The sequence below is a fragment of the Alosa alosa genome, chromosome 6, assembly GCF_017589495.1.
Source record: "Alosa alosa isolate M-15738 ecotype Scorff River chromosome 6, AALO_Geno_1.1, whole genome shotgun sequence".
NCBI lineage: Eukaryota > Metazoa > Chordata > Actinopteri > Clupeiformes > Clupeidae > Alosa > Alosa alosa.
The window spans coordinates 2,917,496-2,936,428 of NC_063194.1; the positions used below are offsets into that span (position 1 = coordinate 2,917,496).

Consider the following 18,933-nt stretch of genomic DNA (forward strand, 5'->3'; position numbering starts at 1 on the left):
GTGCGTCGAGTATGTTGGACGTTTTAGTTGGTGTTAAATGTCCTCTTTTTTCCCTTCCCAGGCTAACAACAGCTGGCAGGACACCACCAACCCCTCCTCCATCACCTCTCCACCTGGGGCCCCTGGCAGCATCCATTCAGACACCTCCAATTAAGACACATGCTTTTCTTCCACACTCTCACACAGACACCCGCTGACACGTGCACCTGACTTCCCCTGTTATTTCTCAACCCTTTCCACTCTCCTGGTGGTTTCTTCCACTCTGCCCCCAAACCACTGCCATCTGCCCTGCTCCAACCCCCACTCCACCTCCTATGCCCTCACCTCACCTCAACCCCCCAACCTCAAGATTGACACTACACTACCCATAAGCCATCTGGACCATCCCACCGGGCCGGGCATGATGGGGAAAAGCACACAAACACTCAACGCTCGCTCCAGAGGAACACAGCAGAGCAACAAAGCGCAAAAGGACAGGACTGCCTTCATCACAGAGGGCACAACTCACACTGCTGGACCACAACAACACTCCTCCACATACAGTGGAGAGAGAGAGAGAGAGAGAGAGAGAGAGAGAACATACAGAGAGGCCTCTAGTTGTGAGCCAGAAAGCCACGTGCAACGCAATGCAGCGTGGCGTAAAGTGATGGTCGGGTCTCCCACCCACGACCACAGTGGGGTCCACTGGCCTGAGATTATCTGACTCACTCATCATCCATGCACACACACACACACTCACTCACTCACTCTTACACACACACACACACATATACACACATACACACCACACACACACATTCAAACAAGGCATCACCCTTTGTGGACTTCTTCTTCGTGGACTTCTGCATTAGTTTGTGAGGGTGAAACCAGCAGGCGGCTGAGTCAGAGATGCCCTTCAGCCTCGGGGAGGAGTCGGAAGCTCCCTCCAATCACAGTGGACACCTCGCTCCCCTGGGTCCCACAGACACCACCATAATAACCGCCACGCTTGTACCAAAGTGCTGTCCAACAGTGGTCACCTCCTTCTGTTTTTCCTCACAGACCAACAACCACAGACACCCTCGAACTGACCACCCACGCAAGTTCTCCCGACATCCTGTTCTGCTTGTTGCAAGTCAGTTCCTTTTTAACAGAGTTTCAAAAGAGAAAAAAAGAGAAAAGCTCAACGTAGCACTGTTATTATGTAAGTGAAGAGAACCTTTTAGTATTGTAATAAGGTTGTTTAAAGTACTTTTATCAAACCTCTCGATGCTTGTAAATGGACACACATACACACACACACACACACACACACATGCACACACACACACACATGACGTTTACAACAGCTGACAATGAAAATGTGTTAAGCACAAGTATTTTTTCCAGCTATTGGACCTCTTCCATAGGACACACAGGTCAGGGCATAGGATGCTTTTGCTCAAAAAGAAAACATAAGGGAGTGCTGGTGGTTGCAGCAGAACGTGTGTCAGACGTGGCGCTCACAGGCCGAAAAGACAGGAAAGTACTGTGCAGGAGGTTGGGAGAGGAGAATGTATAGGCTTTCTATGGAAATGTATTTCTCTCATTTTCACACTCACACACACACAAATACAAACACATGCGCGCACACACACACACACATACACACTCTGCAGCCACCGTGGTCACTTCTGTTCAGTACTGTTTTGTAATTCTTGGATTTTTTTATTTTGTTTTCAAAAATAAATGTAGTGTAATGTTTTTTTGTTTTTTTGTTGTTTTCATAATAATGCCCCAGCTACCAAATACAAAAAAAGAACTACATTGTAGAGTTGAGAAAATCTTAAGGGTAGGGGAGACGTACGTGGGAGATTTGAATAGGGAATGGGTTAAGACCAGAAGAATGCAATGTGTAATTGTCTTCCATGCATGTAAACGTCTGTGTTTTTTGTGGTGTTCATCGGACCTACTCATCTCCATTAGTTCACCGTTAACTTAGCTTTTTTTTTTCTTCTTTTCTTAAAAAAAAAAAACACTTCTGGAGAAGAGGTTGTAACACATTTTTGAGAGGGTACTAATGACAGACCAAAAAGGAAAAAAAAAAAAACTCATCATGCACACACACTGTACTGACTCTTAAGTCCTGCTGGCTGGTGTTTTCTGTTCCTGTTATTTCATCGAATGGTTTCTGTTTAGGGTTCCCAAACAGGTAGCTGCATCTGACCCCCCACCCCACCCCCCTTCCCAACATGCAGGAGGCCACAGATGACCGATAAGCAGTCGTTACCTGTATTGTTCCAAACCAAAAATGTTTTCAGATATGTAAATTATGATGACAAAACTGTGGTGCGTCTGTCAGTCAGAGATACAGCTGGGGAGGCGAGGAGGTTTGTCAGTTTTGCATCAGTGTATGTGTTTGTTTGACTGTGTGTGTGTGTGTACGTACACGGTTGTGTGTGTGTGTGTACACAGTTGTGCGTGTGTGTGCGTGTGTGTGTCTGATCTTACCTTACGTTGCTCTTGGTGTAAAGGTGGGTGGGATGTTTTTTTTGTTGTGGGTGGTCTGGGAAATAGAGGTGTAGGAAAGGTCGTTTGATCACTCACCCCTGTGCTTTGAGTCGATTGTATCGTGTGTGCAATGACAGCATCCATTCCACGAGAAGGCTCGCTGTCACTCTAGTCCTAACAGCTGACCCCATGGCGGGAACTCCACTCTTTGTCTGTTATCTAGGCCACTCAAACAAGGGCTTTTTCTCTCCTTTGAATATGAACCAAAAAAGAGCAGTACTGGGTGCGTGATGATTCAAGACTAGAGCCTATACAGAAACACAAATTCCACATTTTTATTTTCTCTTAACTTTTTTTTTTTTTGTTAACTTGTTAAGAAAAGTCATAGTAGAACCAGAGTGTTTTGATATATGAATGACAAATTCTACAAATGACGCAAAGGACACTGAAATGTAAATTAGAGTTTTGTTCATGGATGACCAAACTCTGACAAGCTTTTCAAGGTATTAGCCAGATTTTGATGTCCTCTGTTCCTTACTGTTACTTAAAAGCGTTTCATATGGCTGTCTTTTACAAGTCTTGCTGTTACTACACCAAAATTATCATTTTCTTTTGTTTTCTACCAGTCGTCTGTGGGTGTCACTGTACAGATTGTGGAATGTTTCAACATATATCTTTTTATATAAAGATTCTGTTCTTTTCTTTTTTTGAGTTGCCTGGTTTGTTTTTGCCTTTACTCTGCATATGTGGTAGAGCAACAATCTTTTATTCTTTTTAAAAAAAAAAAAAATATTTTAACAGCTTAGAATTTAAGTTTGACTGTGGATTTTGGAGTGATTATGTTGCTTATTTAGTGTGTTTTTTTGTGGAAAACTGAGTTTGCGTTTGGTGCAGTGAGAAACACTTCCTACACACATAGATTAGGCTCTTTTTTTTAAATAAAACTACCACAAATGTGCACTGTAGCAATACTTTCTCCACAAGCAGAAATCCAAAACTGCACTCATTCACCGTAGAATGTAGCTGATGAATTAACTTGTACAGGTCAGACAGAGTGTAGCTTTCATTTTTGAATTCTGACTTGTAACCTTTCTCTAAATTGGACACTGAGGTTTGATCAGTCACGTTTTAACATCGTGAATTTTCTTTTTTTGTCTTAAGTGTTGTGCTTCTTCATAGTTTGGGGTCTAGCTTAAGTGGATACAGTGTTCTTCTTTTAAAACTGATGCCTGTTCCACAGTCACTGAGCTTGTGTTCACTGACATCCTGCTACTCCTCACCTTAAAAAGCATCTCAGTCTCTGCACTGTTCAAGTGGCTTCCCCTGCACCAAATCAGAACTGCATTGATAGCGTTTTTATACACTTTGTTTTATTAGACTCTTAGTGTCTCCCTTCTTTCATTCTTCTTTCTTCACCCCATTCTTTTTCTTCTCTACCTCTCTCTCTCCATTTTCTCTTGTATATAAATCCCTCTGTTTTCAGACTGGTCAGTCTGTAAAATCCTTTTATACCTCAACTTTAGAACTGTTCTAGTAAGAGAAAAATATGAGAAAATTGTAGTGTTCCTTATTAGAAATACAAAAAACTAATAAAATAATCTAGTGTGCTTTTTATCATTTTGGGGTGTTTATTTTGGGGATGTTTATTTGCTTGTTTTAATGGGAACAATGACCTTTAGTCACTACAACTATGCTATTGTGACTTACAAAAAAAATAAAAAATGTATAAAGAACCTTGCACTGTTTCTATGTTGCCCCCAGAGGCCTGGGAATACTTCAAATCTTCACTGAATAGTGTACTTATTTTGTAAACGAATACCAACTACGTAGCACATTGGTGGTTGTATTATTGACACAATGACTCATGACCTGCAGTAGTGTTAGTTTACAGAATTTATGGCATGACCAGTACATTTTCAGGACAAGTACAAACAAAGAATCAAAGTTATTTTTCGCTGTGGCATATATATATATATATATATATTATGGCACACACACACATACAAAAAGGCTAAACATGTTTTATTTGTTATACCAAGCTGATGAAACAAAATATGATGGTGTGTATTTATATGCAATACAATGTAAAATTATAGATGGACACTGTTAGGGTGAACGATTACAACACATTTTAATAGCTGATCTAGCCTCATTTTCCAACAGTAGACAGGACCAATGTGAGAAAATCCTTCCCAGGCCAGCTGGGATATCTGGACAGCTGGCACAACTGGGCACTATTCTCTGCCTTGACCATCTTTCTAATCAACTGCCCCTGTGAATCGCCAATAAGGCATTTACATCCCTGTTGTCCCAGGGCTGTAGCTTGGTGTCCTGTGGTAGACGGGCAGGGCCTGTACTGGGCAGTTCCCTGGTCTAAATGTAAAGCAGGTCACTGCATCAGCTGCACAGATTGGAGAAAGCATTGTTCTGTTCACCTTCCTTTGGTGAATTACATTCTTGCATGGTGATCCGCTAACACGTTGTGCCTAACAATGCCCTTTAGCTGTTGTTTAGCTGTAAATCAGTGTAACCTACTGCCTCTCAGGGCTTATTGCTTAATTCTAGAACTCCACCAATGCATGTTATACAACATTAACATGAAGTGCTGCGTCATTTGTGATAATATAACTTTTTATCTTTCACAAGGAACACACCCTTGTCACCAAACACCAATATATTGGATGCCCACTTATATGCTCATCAGTCGCAACTTGCACCATAATCATGTTTTCCATAAAAGAAGTGTCCTATGCACAGAACAACTTTATCCGGTGCTGCTTGCTGAGAACAGAGGGAGTCTTAAAGAGCTGCGTTTGGAACCGTCTTTCTTCTTGAACTCAACAGGGGATAGCTCCCCCTGCTGGTCACCCTCAGTCCTGCACAGGAAGCACAGAATCTGCTTGAATGTCTTTCTCATGTCCTCATCCCGGTACGAGTATATGATGGGATTCACCAGCGAGTTGCACTCAGCCAGGGCCAGACAGTACTTCTCATACTTCAGAACCTGGCAAACCTTGCAGTTTAACCCGTCCAGAAGGAGAATCACAAGGCCTGGGGTCCAGCAGATGACAAAAGCACCTAAAGACAAATACCACAACAAAACACCTAAGAAAAAGACGCATCCTCGGTCTTACAGATGTGACCTGTACCCTACTTTTACAACACCATAAAACTAACTGGCATGCAAATATTGCTTTGTAGAAGATGCAACACGCAGCAGGTGAGATAAACTGACTCACTGCAGACAGACAGGAAGTTGAGCAATAACCCCTGGTAGAGGAAGTGCAAAGGATTTAAAAAAAAACTGGTTTGCCAGCTTTTGTGTGTTCAGGAACAGGCTTAAAATTTGTTAATGCACTTTCAGTAAAGATTTCAAACTCAAGAGCCGTTGGATGACACTTTTATACCTATAATGCTAAAAGAAAAAGCATGCCAGTTATATAAAAAATTGAGTCCTTGCCAAACCATTTACTGTAAAACAAAATCCAGGGTTGTTAACTAAGGCACAATCAATTGTAGAAATATGCAGTTGTTGCATAACAGAGAAGATAACAACTTTGCGGGGCAAGGCTGATCTTGTTGGCGAAAAACAACCAGTTGTTTGTCTAGAGAACACTTTAGACATTGCTTGAATAACCACACACAATACCCGGTGGTGTTGTCTGTAGATAGTTAGTCCACAGCCATGTAATTACAGGACAGTAGTGCATTCTTAAGGTGATTCAGACTCTGGGCTCTGCAAAACTCCTTGAGACAACTTCCATTGTTTTGGCGCTATCTAAATAAAACTGAAAATGAACTGGATAAGGGGCAAAGTATACGCCTGCTGTGCCATATCAGCAATTGGTAAAAAACAAAAACAAAGGAAATCACGCCCATATTGTAAACTTTAATCAGTCACTTACCCAGAACTATGGCCACAGTCTTCATCAGGTTTACGACGGTCTCGTAATTCAGCTGGTCAACATCCAGGGCTGGCCTGCTGCGGCAGCGACGGTGCACGTAGACGAAGATGCGCGCGTACATGGCCACCATGATGGAGAACATGATGAGGTTCAGCATGGCCCAGAACGCCAGGAAGCTGCGTTTGTACAGGGGCGCTGTGATGGAGCAGGCGTCCAGGTCGCATATGCAGTCCCAGCCCATGAAAGGCACCAGGCCCATGAACACAGCCACCGCCCAGATACCCAGGATCAACAGCCCCACGCGCCGGTTGGACATGTTGCTGTGGAGCTGCATGGTGAAGATGGTCTGGTGCCGCTCCACAGCCACCGCCAGGAGGTTGGCCACTGAGGCCATCAGGCTCATGTCCACCAGGGCCCCACGGACGAACCACTGGTGCTTGGAGAGACCAATGGTGTACGGCCCCGTGTGGAAGAGTAGGTTGACATAGGACACCCCCGCAAACAGGTCCGCTGCCGCCATGTTGCCCAGTAGGTAATAAATGGGAAAGTGGAAATTGCGGTTAATTATGATGGCAGTGATGACTAATATGTTGGATAGTATGACAATGACACAGACTGTGAGCCCAACACCGAGCACCACATAGTCTCTTGTGGACCAATCGTCTGTGATGTACTTCCCGCTGTAATTGTAGAAGAATTGAACTGGTTTGTCATAGTTCTCACAGTGTTGCATTGCTAAGGAAGACAAGACAAGCTCCAGGCAGCTGATGTGGATTCCTCTTGTGGGTGCAGACACCTGGGCCGGATAATGCACGCAGTGAATGTGGGTTTGCCAGAACCAGCTAGGCTAGAAAAAAATCCTCCATGATGGTGGCTGAAGAACTAAGAAATTGGGCTACTTTGTAATCCAATCAGCAGGTTTTATTTCTGTGAAATAGTCAAGTCAAGTCACTTTTATTTATATAGCACATTTTTGTAATAAAATAAAATAGTAAAACATTTAAGAATTACCTTATGGGCTAAAGCCTATCCTCCCCTGACATATTGGTTATAACGGTAAGAGGTATGTGGGTCATTCCATGTCAAATCAAATAAGGCTGTTTTGGTCAAACCTTGTCTATATGATGAATGGATCCCAAAACCAAGGCCTGTAAAAATACTTCTGTTCAAATCCTATGTCTTCATATTTTTTCAGCCTGAAAAGCACATTATCTGGGAAGCGATGTTCGGGCATTCATATCACGAAGGTTTGGGCAGGCTATCAGAATATTAACACCCAAACATGGACTCCAAGATAAGGCAGAGTGTAAAAATATTATTTAAAAAAAAAAAAATCAAAGATGAAAAAAAGTAGGCCTATGAAAACATTGGAATTCAACAAAAAATATTTTATAGGTCTTAGTTTTGGGACCTAAACATTGTGTAGATTAGACAAACTCTGAGCAAAAGAGACAGTGCAGTAATAATTGTCCTGGATTCTGTCTGATTTGATGGAATGACCCGTGTGTGATGTCTAATCTGTAGCTAAACTGGCAGATGACCAGGCCTGATCTAAATAATGTTAATATATCAAGGTTGTGTAAAGACAGGACAGCAACTGCTATCGTTGTTAACCACGCTCTCACTGTAACCTATCATAAGGAGAACGTTCAAAATAACGCGCAATGGCGCTGGTTTAAAACAAGGCTATTAGCCTATTCCAACAACAAACTCACAGAGTCGATTTAAAACGTTTGTTAAAACAGAGAATGTTTTGTAGCCTCTAATAAAAATGACTTACATTGCCAGTCCACCCAAACGGTTGAATTCCATAGAAGTAGAGCGGAATGTCACCCAGTGCGTTGCTTACCGTTGTCCAGGTACACGCCTTGTAAAGTAGACCGATATTTCATAGAGGCACATTCTACGTCGAATGTACAAGAGTTCGGGTTCGGATATCTGACGGACGGATAAGGGTGGCACGTGCCGCTCACTTCAGTGGAGCTGTTTCAATAGACACCAATGAGCGTCTGCATTTGTTAAGCGACTAAAGCAGCATACAGACCGACTAACCACTAACAACGCTGACGCAACGTTAACATAAAAAAAGCAGATAATGTAGCCTTCACTTCTACGGAAACGTTGAGCGAGTTTGCAACAACACGTGTCCTGTCCTAACGAAAGATGGGATTAATGCTATTTCAAATATTGATAAAGCCAATATGCTTAATAAAGCATTTGCAGATATTCACAAGGGTAGCCATCTAGAGGAGCGTTTTAAGAAACGGAAAGAAGAAGTATTGAAAGCAAACAAGAATGTTTTAAATCAAAAAGAACAAAATATGTCTATTATGGATGCAGACTTTAGTATGTCAGAACTTAAAAGGGCACTGAATAATACTGCATACTCTGCTCCAGGGAGTGATAATTTATGCTATGTGAAACTTCCTGACAATGTATTAGAGAACATCCTTAGTCTATTTAATAAGGTATGGAATGAAGGTAATTTACCAACCATTTGGAAAGGGGCAACAATACCATTCCCTAAACCAGGTAAAGATGCAACTAGCCCAGGAAAGTATAGGCCTATTGCACTCACTTCACATTTGGGTAAATTGATGGAAAAACTTATAGTAGTGAGATTAAATTATTTCTTAGAATATATCAACCCTCTAAAGGGATATCAAACAGGATTTAGGAGGTGCAGGTCTTCAATGGATGATTTGGTTAAGCTATGTAATGAAATTGAAAAAGCACTAATTATGAAAGAAGTAATGATTGCAGTCTTTTTGGATATTGAAAAAGCCTATGACACAATGTGGAGAGAAGGTCTATTGATTAAGTTAAAAAAGCTAGGTATTAATGGGAAAATGTATAATTACATACTTGATTTTCTTTCGCTCCATTAGAGTCAAAGTTGGTGATGCAGGATCTGCAGAATGCATTGTCGAAAATGGTATTCCTCAGGGAAGTGCTATCAGTCCCATTCTGTTCAACATAATGATTAATAATATATATGAGAATCTGGGGGATAATTATGATGGTCTACTATATGCAGATGATGCTGTCATTTGGAGAAGGGGACGCAACATCTCATATGTTAATAGTAAGATACAAAAGGATATTAACATTCTTGAACAATGGGGAGTTGACTGGGGCTTTAAATTTTCTGTTCAAAAATCACAGGTGATGTATTTTACTAGGAAGAAAATTCATGAATACCATAAATATCTACTATATAATCAGCAACTGGAGATACTTGGGAGTATGGTTGGATTCCAAACTTACATGGAAAAATCACATTGAGTATATTGAAACTAAATGTAAAAAGGTAATTAATCTTATGAGGATGGTTACTGGGCATAATTGGGAAGCTGACAGACAGTCCTTGATTAACATTAAGACTTGCCTTAGGCGCATTTAAATCAACCCCTACTAGTGCTTTATTAGTAGAAACTAAGGAAGCCCCTATTAATTTAAGATTTGATCAATTATGTTTGACTTACTGGGTCAGGTTAAAGGGAAGTTTTAACAACCCTTCTATGTCTGTACTAGATGATTGCTGGGAATACTCAAAGAAGTCCTGTGGATTTGGTTGAAGCATTAACAGTTTAGTCAATGACTAGTTTAAGAGACCTCAAGTATGGCCCAGCATTAACATTAATCTGCATTCCGCCATGGCTACTTCCTGATCCAAAAGTTAATGTTGATTTACAGAAAAGCATGAACATCCTACCAAACAAAGCTTCACTGATGCCTGTCTAAATTATATGAACAACTATTATGGGTATCTAAAAATATTCACCGATGGTTCTAAAGATCCTAGTGGCAGATGTGGTATTGGTATATATATTCCAGAATTTGATAAGAAATATAAATATAGAACAAGTAATTATTTATCAGTATTTTCTGTTGAAATGACAGCAATAATAACTGCTCTTAGGTGGGTTGAAGAGGTTAAACCTCTTAGATCAGTTATCTACACTGACTCTATGGCAGTACTTCAAAGTTTTATTACAGATAATTCTATGCGTGAAGATCTGATTTTAGAAGTAAAGTACCTCTTATTAAATATTGTTAGTCTAGGGAAAGTTATTCAGTTTTGCTGGGTACCAGGGCATTATGGAATTATTGGTAATGAAATTGCAGATAAACTAGCCAAAAAAGCCCTTGAATCAAATATCATAGAAATTCATACACCATTAGGCAAAGGGGATACTAAAGCTTTTATTAAAGCAGAAATTGCACGTAGATGGCAAGATGAATGGGATTCAGAGAGCAAAGGCAGATACTACCACAATAATCAGAGTAGCATTGGAGGGAAAAGAATTACATCACTAGGTCTTAACAGACAGGAAGAGGTAGTCTTAACCAGATTGAGACTGGGTCATAATGGCCTTAATTCTACCTTATATTTAATGGGCATAAGTAATGGTATATGTTCTGAATGTAAGGTCTGGGAGGATGTCACTCATGTCTTATTTTACTGTAAGAAATATGAACAATTTAGACAAGTATGGAAAGAGCTTGATGAGGAAAACGACATTCACAATATATTACAGGAACAAGGAATGCAAAGATTAAGAATTAGATATCTCATTAGGTATCTAATTGATTCAGGTATAATTAATAGAGTGTAATTTTTTTATTTTTATGATTTGAGATCTCAATTGCCAACGCTCCTTTATATAACGAAAGATATGACCCGCCATTAAACGAACGAAGAAGAAGAACAACAACACGTGTCATGTGAGCTCACTGTTCGCAAACTTTTAGAACATTTAAAGATGCAATAGGCTATGTGATAGACCGAGCCACCCGATTTGCTATCCGAAAATTAACATTTAGACTTGCTGCCAATATTTAATGAGTTGCCTAGCTGATTGCACAAAATATCACCATCTTCATTCAAGTCTTTTTGAGCTTTTTATCCGGTGTTTTTTTGTTTTTGTTTGTGGTTTGCTGTTATCCTGTTTGCTGAGTTTCACAAATGACAGTAGGCCTAAATAGGTAGTCTAGCCTGAAACAGCAAACTAAGTCATAAATAACCCCACATGGGAAGATGACATCACAATAACAAGGTAGCCTAGTATCGGCCAAAGATTCTAGAACAGAGCTCTGCTCTGTTCTAGAATCTTTGGTATCGGCCCCATATTCTTAATCCTAATGTTAGCCTATAGGCCTACATTTTCCACTAACTTATTTGTGCTAAATATTTGAAATATTTCAGCAGGGTCACTGTACAGAACTCTCTGTGGTATGTGTTGTGGATTCCAGAGAAACAGTTTTATCCAATTTGAAGTTGAATTGTCACTACAGAGAAGGTTTAGGACGTTTCACTTGGTTCAGGGACATGCTGTTTGGTTTTATGGGTTCTTATTCTGTTAAGTCACTGGCTTGTTTTGAAAACAAATCACACTGTTATGGCAACACCATTTCCATGATGTCAGTGAAGAGCAAAGTGAAAGGTAATTCGATACAGAAGGAATACATAAATGCAGGATGATAAAAGCTGAACATAAAAAGTGTGGTTTCAACATCATGTCAGACTGGGGAGCATCTCATCCAACACAAGGTCGATCAGCACTGGCACCCACAGGGGTGTGTCCTGTCCCTGCTGCTCTTCTCCCTCTACACTAATGACTGCACCTCAAACGCGTCTGTAAAAGTTTGCAGATGACACCACCGTCATTGGTTTGATCCAGGAAGAGGTAGAACAGCTGATCCAATGGTGCAGTCAGAAGTACCTGGAGTTAAATCCTAAGAAGACTGTGCCGGCGATGATGACAGTGGACAAGTCCCGCACCTCCCATCAACCAGAATGACACAGTGTCCACTGTGGATTCCTTTAGGTTCCTGGGATCAACCATTTCACAGGACCAAAATGGTCTTCCCACATTGACTCTTATTGTTACTGTGCCTGTTGAGGTTCTGACTGAGCTTTCTGTTTTTATTCTTTATATGTTAAATGAGTATTGTACTTTGTGTTGTACTTTGAGAGCAAAGGTTAACCGGAGTCAAATTCCTTGTTTGTTTATGCAAACCTGGCAAATAAAGCTGATTCTGATTCTGATTCTGACATTAGCTACAATAGCAAACAGGAAGGTGAGGCGCAGGCTAATCAGTTTTATTTAAAGCTTTATTTCATGTAACCAATCTATCAGCACTGCAATCAAAAAAGGTTTCTCCGCTACTTTTGTGAATATTACTGTGCAGTGACTGTAAATAGCTCCTGACACAAGACAAACCACCACCACAAACCTGCACCTTTTTTTTTAAAACTTAATCCAAAACAAACACTTGATGATAATATGGGGTAAATTTTTGAGCAAGGTTGCTGGGCAACCACATGGTTATGGTTATAGGATTTGGCGGACTTGTCCAAAGCCACATACATATACATACGTATAACAACAATACAATATCTAAATTTTACAGTAAACAATTTTAAAAAGTTGGTAAGACTACATTAAAGGTGCTCTAAGCGATGCCACGCGTTTTTTAGGCTACAACATTTTATGTCACTTACTGCAAACATCACCTAACCCAGTGGTTCTCAACCTTTTTTCAGTGATGTACCCCCTGTGAAATATTTTTTCAGCCAAGTACCCCCCTAACCAGCGCAAAGCATTTTTAGTTGAGAAATAAAGACTTAAAACAGAGCACTGTGCCATCAGTGTCTAATTTATTAATCTTTTGAACTAATAAACACACACATACACATACAACTTATATTTTCCTGAAATATTTATTAAATAATTGTTTTTTTAAGTATTTTTGCATGGATTCTACTTTTTAAATATATGTATATTTTAACCCTTAGTACCAGGCTTGGAATTTCACCATTCTGGGGGCAAGGCCACTTGGCCTTCAGTTGGGCATATTTGGTGGTGGGCACAAAGGCCACATGTCAGGGCACCAAGGCCAAAGTTAACTATTAGTAGTAGGCTATAAAAATTATCAAAGTTGTATTTAGCCTATTTTGTGATCATTAAGGCTACTTTTACAAACTCTTAGTCAGCTGTCCTCTGATTTATCAATATATAGGCGATAACATTTATTTTGTATTTGGCCCGTTATGAAATCATGTGGAACAATTTAAACACATTGTAAAACTTAAAGCCCAAATTTGGAGACATCCATGTATGTCAAACTTTACTGCAAATTCAAAACTGGATTACTCTGGAACGGCTAACTGTACAGGGGACTGCTTTACACCTTTGTGTTCGGTAAGGTCTCCTGTTTATTCTGATATATGGGTTGTCATGTGTTAAAAGAAGGGTTCTTAAAGTATTACACCGATATGAATGGGTATGGAGATCATGGGAAGCAAAACCTTCAGTAGAATGTATGATTAAATTGAATTATATTATTTACTTTTCTCATGAACCGTTCAACACAGCAATTATCGGCTAACATCGTTTAAAAGCTGAGAAAAAGCTCTTTCCGTAATCGTGTGATGTCTGTGTGATGAATAGGCTACTGCCTTGAGTAGTTCAACTGAGAATGGGTGAATTTGGACGCACTTTCTTTCTCTTGCTGCCACTTTCTCCATTGGCGTAAATTACTAAATTAATTTATGCTGTGAATGCCAAGATTATTTTGACAGGCCACAGGCTAAATAAAAATCGCCATTAGTAGGGCATAAGCGGAATATTGAAAGAAGGGGGCACCAAGGCCACCGTGGCCTGTAAACCTCTGATTTTCAAAGGGGCCTCCACGGCCAAGCAGGGGGCGACGGCTGACCATGGCCGCCGCGGGCCACCGTGGAAATTCCTACCCTGCTTAGTACCCTAAGCTGTTTTAGGGCATTTTCACTACAAGGATACAAGGATACAAGGAAGTTTATTGTCACATGCATATAGTTACTGGAAGTAAGAAATGCAGTGAAATTATGTCTGGTGTCAGCCTATTTGTGCATTAATGGGGGTAAAAAGTGCAGTAGAAGAGGGTTTAGTAGATTAAGTGGCAAGGGCTGCATAAAAAAGGTGGGGAGGATTGGGATTGGGTGGGGGCACCAACAAGGAGCACCCAAGAGCAACAGGGCAAGGAAAAACTCCCTTACCAAGGAAGAAACCTTGGGCAGATCCACGGCTCAAGGGGCTAACCCAACTGCCAGGGTCTTGGTGTGTGTGTTGGGGGATGACAGGGAGATGGGATAGTGTGCTGTGTATGTGGGGAGAGGGCAGTGTGTGCAATATGTGTGTTGGAGAAGCTTCTGTTATGAGACAATGTGCTGTGTATTGGGGGCAGTGTGCTGTAAGTATGTTGGGGATGTGTGTTGGAAGCTTCCCTGATGAAATAATGTGCTGTGTATGTGGGGGGGGGCAGGGACTTACTATTGCAAGCAGAGTACTGTATGTAGTGTATGTGAGTGATGACAGTGAAGATGTGTGTGTGGTAGGGAGGAGTGGAGCAGTGACTGTGTGTGTGTGTGTGTGTAGTGTGTAGGTGGGTAGGTGGGGGCAGTGTGCTGTAAGTATGTAGAGGATGTGTGTTGGAGAAGATCCTGAAGACAATGTGCTGTGTATGTGGGGGGGGCAGTGTGCAGCAAAGTATGTAGAGGAGGCTTACTGTAGCAAGCAGTGTCCTGTATGTATGTGAAGTGATGACAGTGATGATGTAAGTGTGTGTGTTGTTGGGGGGTCAGGGACTTACTATTGCAAGCAGAGTACTGTATGTAATGTATGTGAGTGATGACAGTGAAGATGTGTGTGTGGGCGGGGAGTGGAGCAGTGACTGTGTGTGTGTGTGTGTGTGTGTGTGTGTGTGGGTAGGTGGGGGCAGTGTGCTGTAAGTATGTAGAGGATGTGTGTTGGAGAAGATCTGAAGACTGAAGACAATGTGCTGTGTATGTGGGGGCAGTGTGCAGCAAGTATGTAGAGGAGTGCTGTATGTATGTGAAGTGATGACAGTGATGATGTAAGTGTGTGTGTTGGGGATGGGGGGGGGGGGGGGGGGGGGCAGAAAGGCTAGGCAATCAAGGACATGGGTAGATGGAGGAGAAATCAAAAATAATAAATAAAAAGTGTGCAAAAGTTGGAGAAAGTCAGATATGTGTGTGTGTGTGTGTGTGTGTGTGTGTGTGTGTGTGTGTGTGTTTTGACGTGTGATGAAATAAGAAAATAAATAAAAGGTCTGTAGCATAGGGAGAGGGATGTAAAAGTGCTAAAAGTCTTGTAGGTGTGTGGGTGTGTGGGTGTGTGTGTGTGTGTGGGGTCATGAGTGCTGAGGGAGGAATGAGTGCAAAGTCAGTATAGTGTGAGTTCAGAGTTGGGAAATGTTTGAGAGTGCTGAGGAGGAATGTGTGCAAAGTCAGTATAGTGTGAGTTCAGAGTTAGGATGGCCTGGGGATAAAAACTTCTCCTGAGTCTCTCAGTTCTGGCTTTGTGACTACATAGGCGTCTTCTTGATTTCAGCGGTAGGAATAATCCATTGTTAGGATGAGAAGAGTCCTTCAGAATCTTTTGGGCTCTTAGGAGTACTCTTCTGGAATAGATATCTTGTAGAGCAGGGAGTTGAGTTCTTATAGTACTTTCAGCTGAGCACTACTCTCTGCAGAGTACTACAATCTCTAACTGTGGAGTTCCCATACCAGGTGATGATGCTACCAGTTAGAACACTCTCAACCGCTGAAGTGTAGAAGGCCTTCATGATGGATGTAGAAACTTTGAATTTCCTTAGCTGGACGAAGGAAGTAGAGTCGTTGTCTGGACTTCTTCAGAACATATTGAGTGTTAACAGTCCATGTTAAGTCTTCAGTAATGTGGACACCAAGGTATTTAAAACTTGTGACTCTCTCTACAGGTTGCCCGCTGATCATTAGTGGGGTGTAACTGTAGTTCTGCTGCTGCCTTCTGTAATCCACTACCATTTCCTTGGTTTTATTGATATTCAGTGTCAAGCTGTTAGATTGACACCACTGTGCCACCTCATCAACCTGATCCAAGTAGAACTGTTCATTGTTGTTACTAATCAGGCCCAAGATCACTGTGTCATCTGCAAACTTGATGATGGAGGTATGACTACTGTTGGCTTTGCAGTCATGTGTGTAGATGTTGTACAGCAGTGGACTCCAAAACACAGCCTTGGGGAGCACCAGTGCTGATGGTTAATGAGTCAGATGTCAGACCCCCACTCTAACCACTTGTGAACGGTTGGTGAGGAAGTCAAATATCCAGTGACACAGGGTGGTGTTCAGTCCTAAGGCCTTCATCTTTGTGACCAAGGTGAGAGGTACTATCGTGGTTGAATGCTGAACTAAAGTCAATGAACAGCATCCTCACATAATTCCCATTCCCCTCCTCCAGGTGAGTTAAGGTGGTGTGCATGAGGTTTGAGATGGCATTCTCTGTAGACCTGTTGGCTCTGTAAGCAAATTGGAGGGGGTCGAAGGAGGCAGGGAGGGATGAGCAGATAATGTTTTTCACAAGCTTCTCAAAACACTTCATCACTGTAGACGTCAGGGCTACTGGGCTACTACCTTTATTCATAAGGATTTATTCTGGTCATTGTAAGTGCCACACACACATATTATATATTGTTTTTTTTCCGGCAGAGTCTAGGCTATCCAGATCTGTCATTTCATGTATTAGTACTAGGATTGATTTTATTTAGATTTTTAAAGAATTAAAATATAAAAAGCGTATTATAAAAAATCTTATATTTTGACATGTATCTCACCACAGCAAGCTCATAGCTCTACATGCATTTCATGTGTGTCTCAGACTGTCCTGAATCTGGCAATATCATTGCTACGGTGGAGGGATTCTCTGGGGCTGAGCAATTTACAGACATATGTGGTGTGTGCCTTACAGAAATAAATGCCTTTTTTAATTTAGTGATTAAAAATGACCTTTCTGCGCTCCATATCTGTAACACGAACTGATCTGACCTGACTTGACCCTAGTTTACGTGTTAGTGTGCCTGTCTGCACTCATGATTCTCTACAACTTTTTACTGCATTGCCAAGAAAAGGCAAAAAAGGTGTTTCTTTGTCGAACAAATTGGGATGCAATGTGAGCCTTGAATTGAATGCCATGCAGGAATTTGGTAGGATCTCAAAACCGGATTATGAACATTTTTTGCCATAGAGAAACACACAATAGTGTTGGATTATAAACATGCTTTGCAACAAAAACAGACAAAAAACGTGAGGTAAGTCGAGCTATATGAAGTTATTATTTTGCTGTCACTTCGTCTGTTTCATAACCCAAGGATGTAGGCTACTTGGTATCAAATTATAGCTCTGTCTCCTCTTTCATCTGACATTTGTGGCATATCTATCCGATCACAGGTCCGCGAGTAATTCAAACGAGAGTAATGGGTGTGCAGTTGGTTTTTGTACATGACGTTATTATTTTGCTGTCACTTCGTCTGTTTTCATTAGCCAGAAGGATCGACATACTTGGTACCAATGGATATCCCTGTGTCTCCTTTTTCATCTGATATGCTTGCCATATCTATGTGTTCACGGGTTCGCGAGTAATTCAAACGAGAGTAATTGGTGCGCAGAACTGTACGCAGATTACGGTGAACGGTGTATTACGGTGAACGCAGAGACTGTAAATATGATGCAATTTCATTTAAATTCATGATTTTTTAAAATCTTCATACTTTAACGTACAGACAAGTGCGTGGTCTCGTTGGAAAGCCCCACTTCTGCTCTGTTCACACAATAAAGGCTTCTCGCTGCTATGAATAGTTGCGGAGCAATGCAACAGAGAAGAAAGGGTGTGTTTTTTGACGCATTTTGCGTCAATCGGCTTCTAAGGGTTAAAATCTCACGTACCCCCTGGAGTGCCTTCACGTACCCCCAAGGGTACGCGTACCCCCATTTGAGAACCACTGACCTAACCAACCACTGTGTCCACTGTAAAAAAAACAATAGCTGTGGACAGCCCAGGCTCCAAAAACGGCAACAAAAACAACCTGGGCAAACCTAGCCCATAAAAACATAACAAACTGTTCCAGCAAATCACAGACGAGATGCGCTTTTAGAAGAGTTTCAATTGCACGGGAGCAGCAAGGGAGGGAGGGGGAGGAAGTAGCGAGCTAGCTCTCTGTTTTGTTTGAAAGTCAACAGAAGTGACATTACCCAGCATCGCTTAGAGCACCTTTAAGGAGAATAGCAATAATAAACAACAATGTCAATTCAATCAATAGCCTAATGAAAATAAACAAATACTATATACAAACCATAACACATACTGTAAGAAACGCTTAATAAACTAAGTGAATGTTAAAGAAATATGCCTTTAACCACATAACCAATTTCTTGTGTTCTGATTGGATGATCATGAAAATGTGCCCACTGATGATTAAAGTCCTTAGTAAAGTAAGTAACTAAGTAAAGTTAAAGGGGGGGTCAAAATCGATGGGAATGTGCCAGAACTATAATACTCAGGAATATTTCCCAACAACAATGCTCAAAAAGTTGCCTTGTGTAGGTGTTCCGTTATTCAGAATTAATAGTCACCCCACCTGCCTATCAGAAAATAGTATTTCTTCTCACTGGGTGATAAAGTTGATTGCTGGCCCACCATTAGTTACTTTTACTAGGCCAACTGATTCACCTCCC

The 18,933-nt window shown here is 41.1% G+C and overlaps 2 protein-coding genes across 9 annotated transcripts in view; one reads left to right on the forward strand and one right to left on the reverse strand.

Annotated features, from left to right (window-relative positions):
- The window catches only part of pbx4 (pre-B-cell leukemia transcription factor 4), a 35,343-nt gene extending 31,141 nt beyond the window's left edge, over positions 1 to 4,202 (forward strand). For all 8 annotated transcript variants that reach the window (XM_048245298.1, XM_048245296.1, XM_048245303.1 and 5 more), the window contains one exon: positions 62 to 4,202. In XM_048245298.1, coding sequence (XP_048101255.1) covers positions 62 to 154 — 93 coding nt within the window. In that variant the 3' untranslated portion in view covers positions 155 to 4,202. The remainder of the gene's footprint in view (positions 1 to 61) is intronic.
- Positions 4,203 to 4,344: 142 nt separating this feature from the next.
- On the reverse strand, positions 4,345 to 8,451 carry lpar2a (lysophosphatidic acid receptor 2a). Its single transcript, XM_048244717.1, has 3 exons — positions 8,155 to 8,451; positions 6,375 to 7,301; positions 4,345 to 5,547 (listed from the first exon to the last, which is right to left on the reverse strand). Exons 2-3 carry the CDS (start codon positions 7,105 to 7,107, stop codon positions 5,234 to 5,236), a joined length of 1,047 nt encoding a protein of 348 aa, XP_048100674.1. The 5' UTR covers positions 7,108 to 7,301; positions 8,155 to 8,451; the 3' UTR covers positions 4,345 to 5,233.
- Positions 8,452 to 18,933: the final 10,482 nt, after the last annotated feature.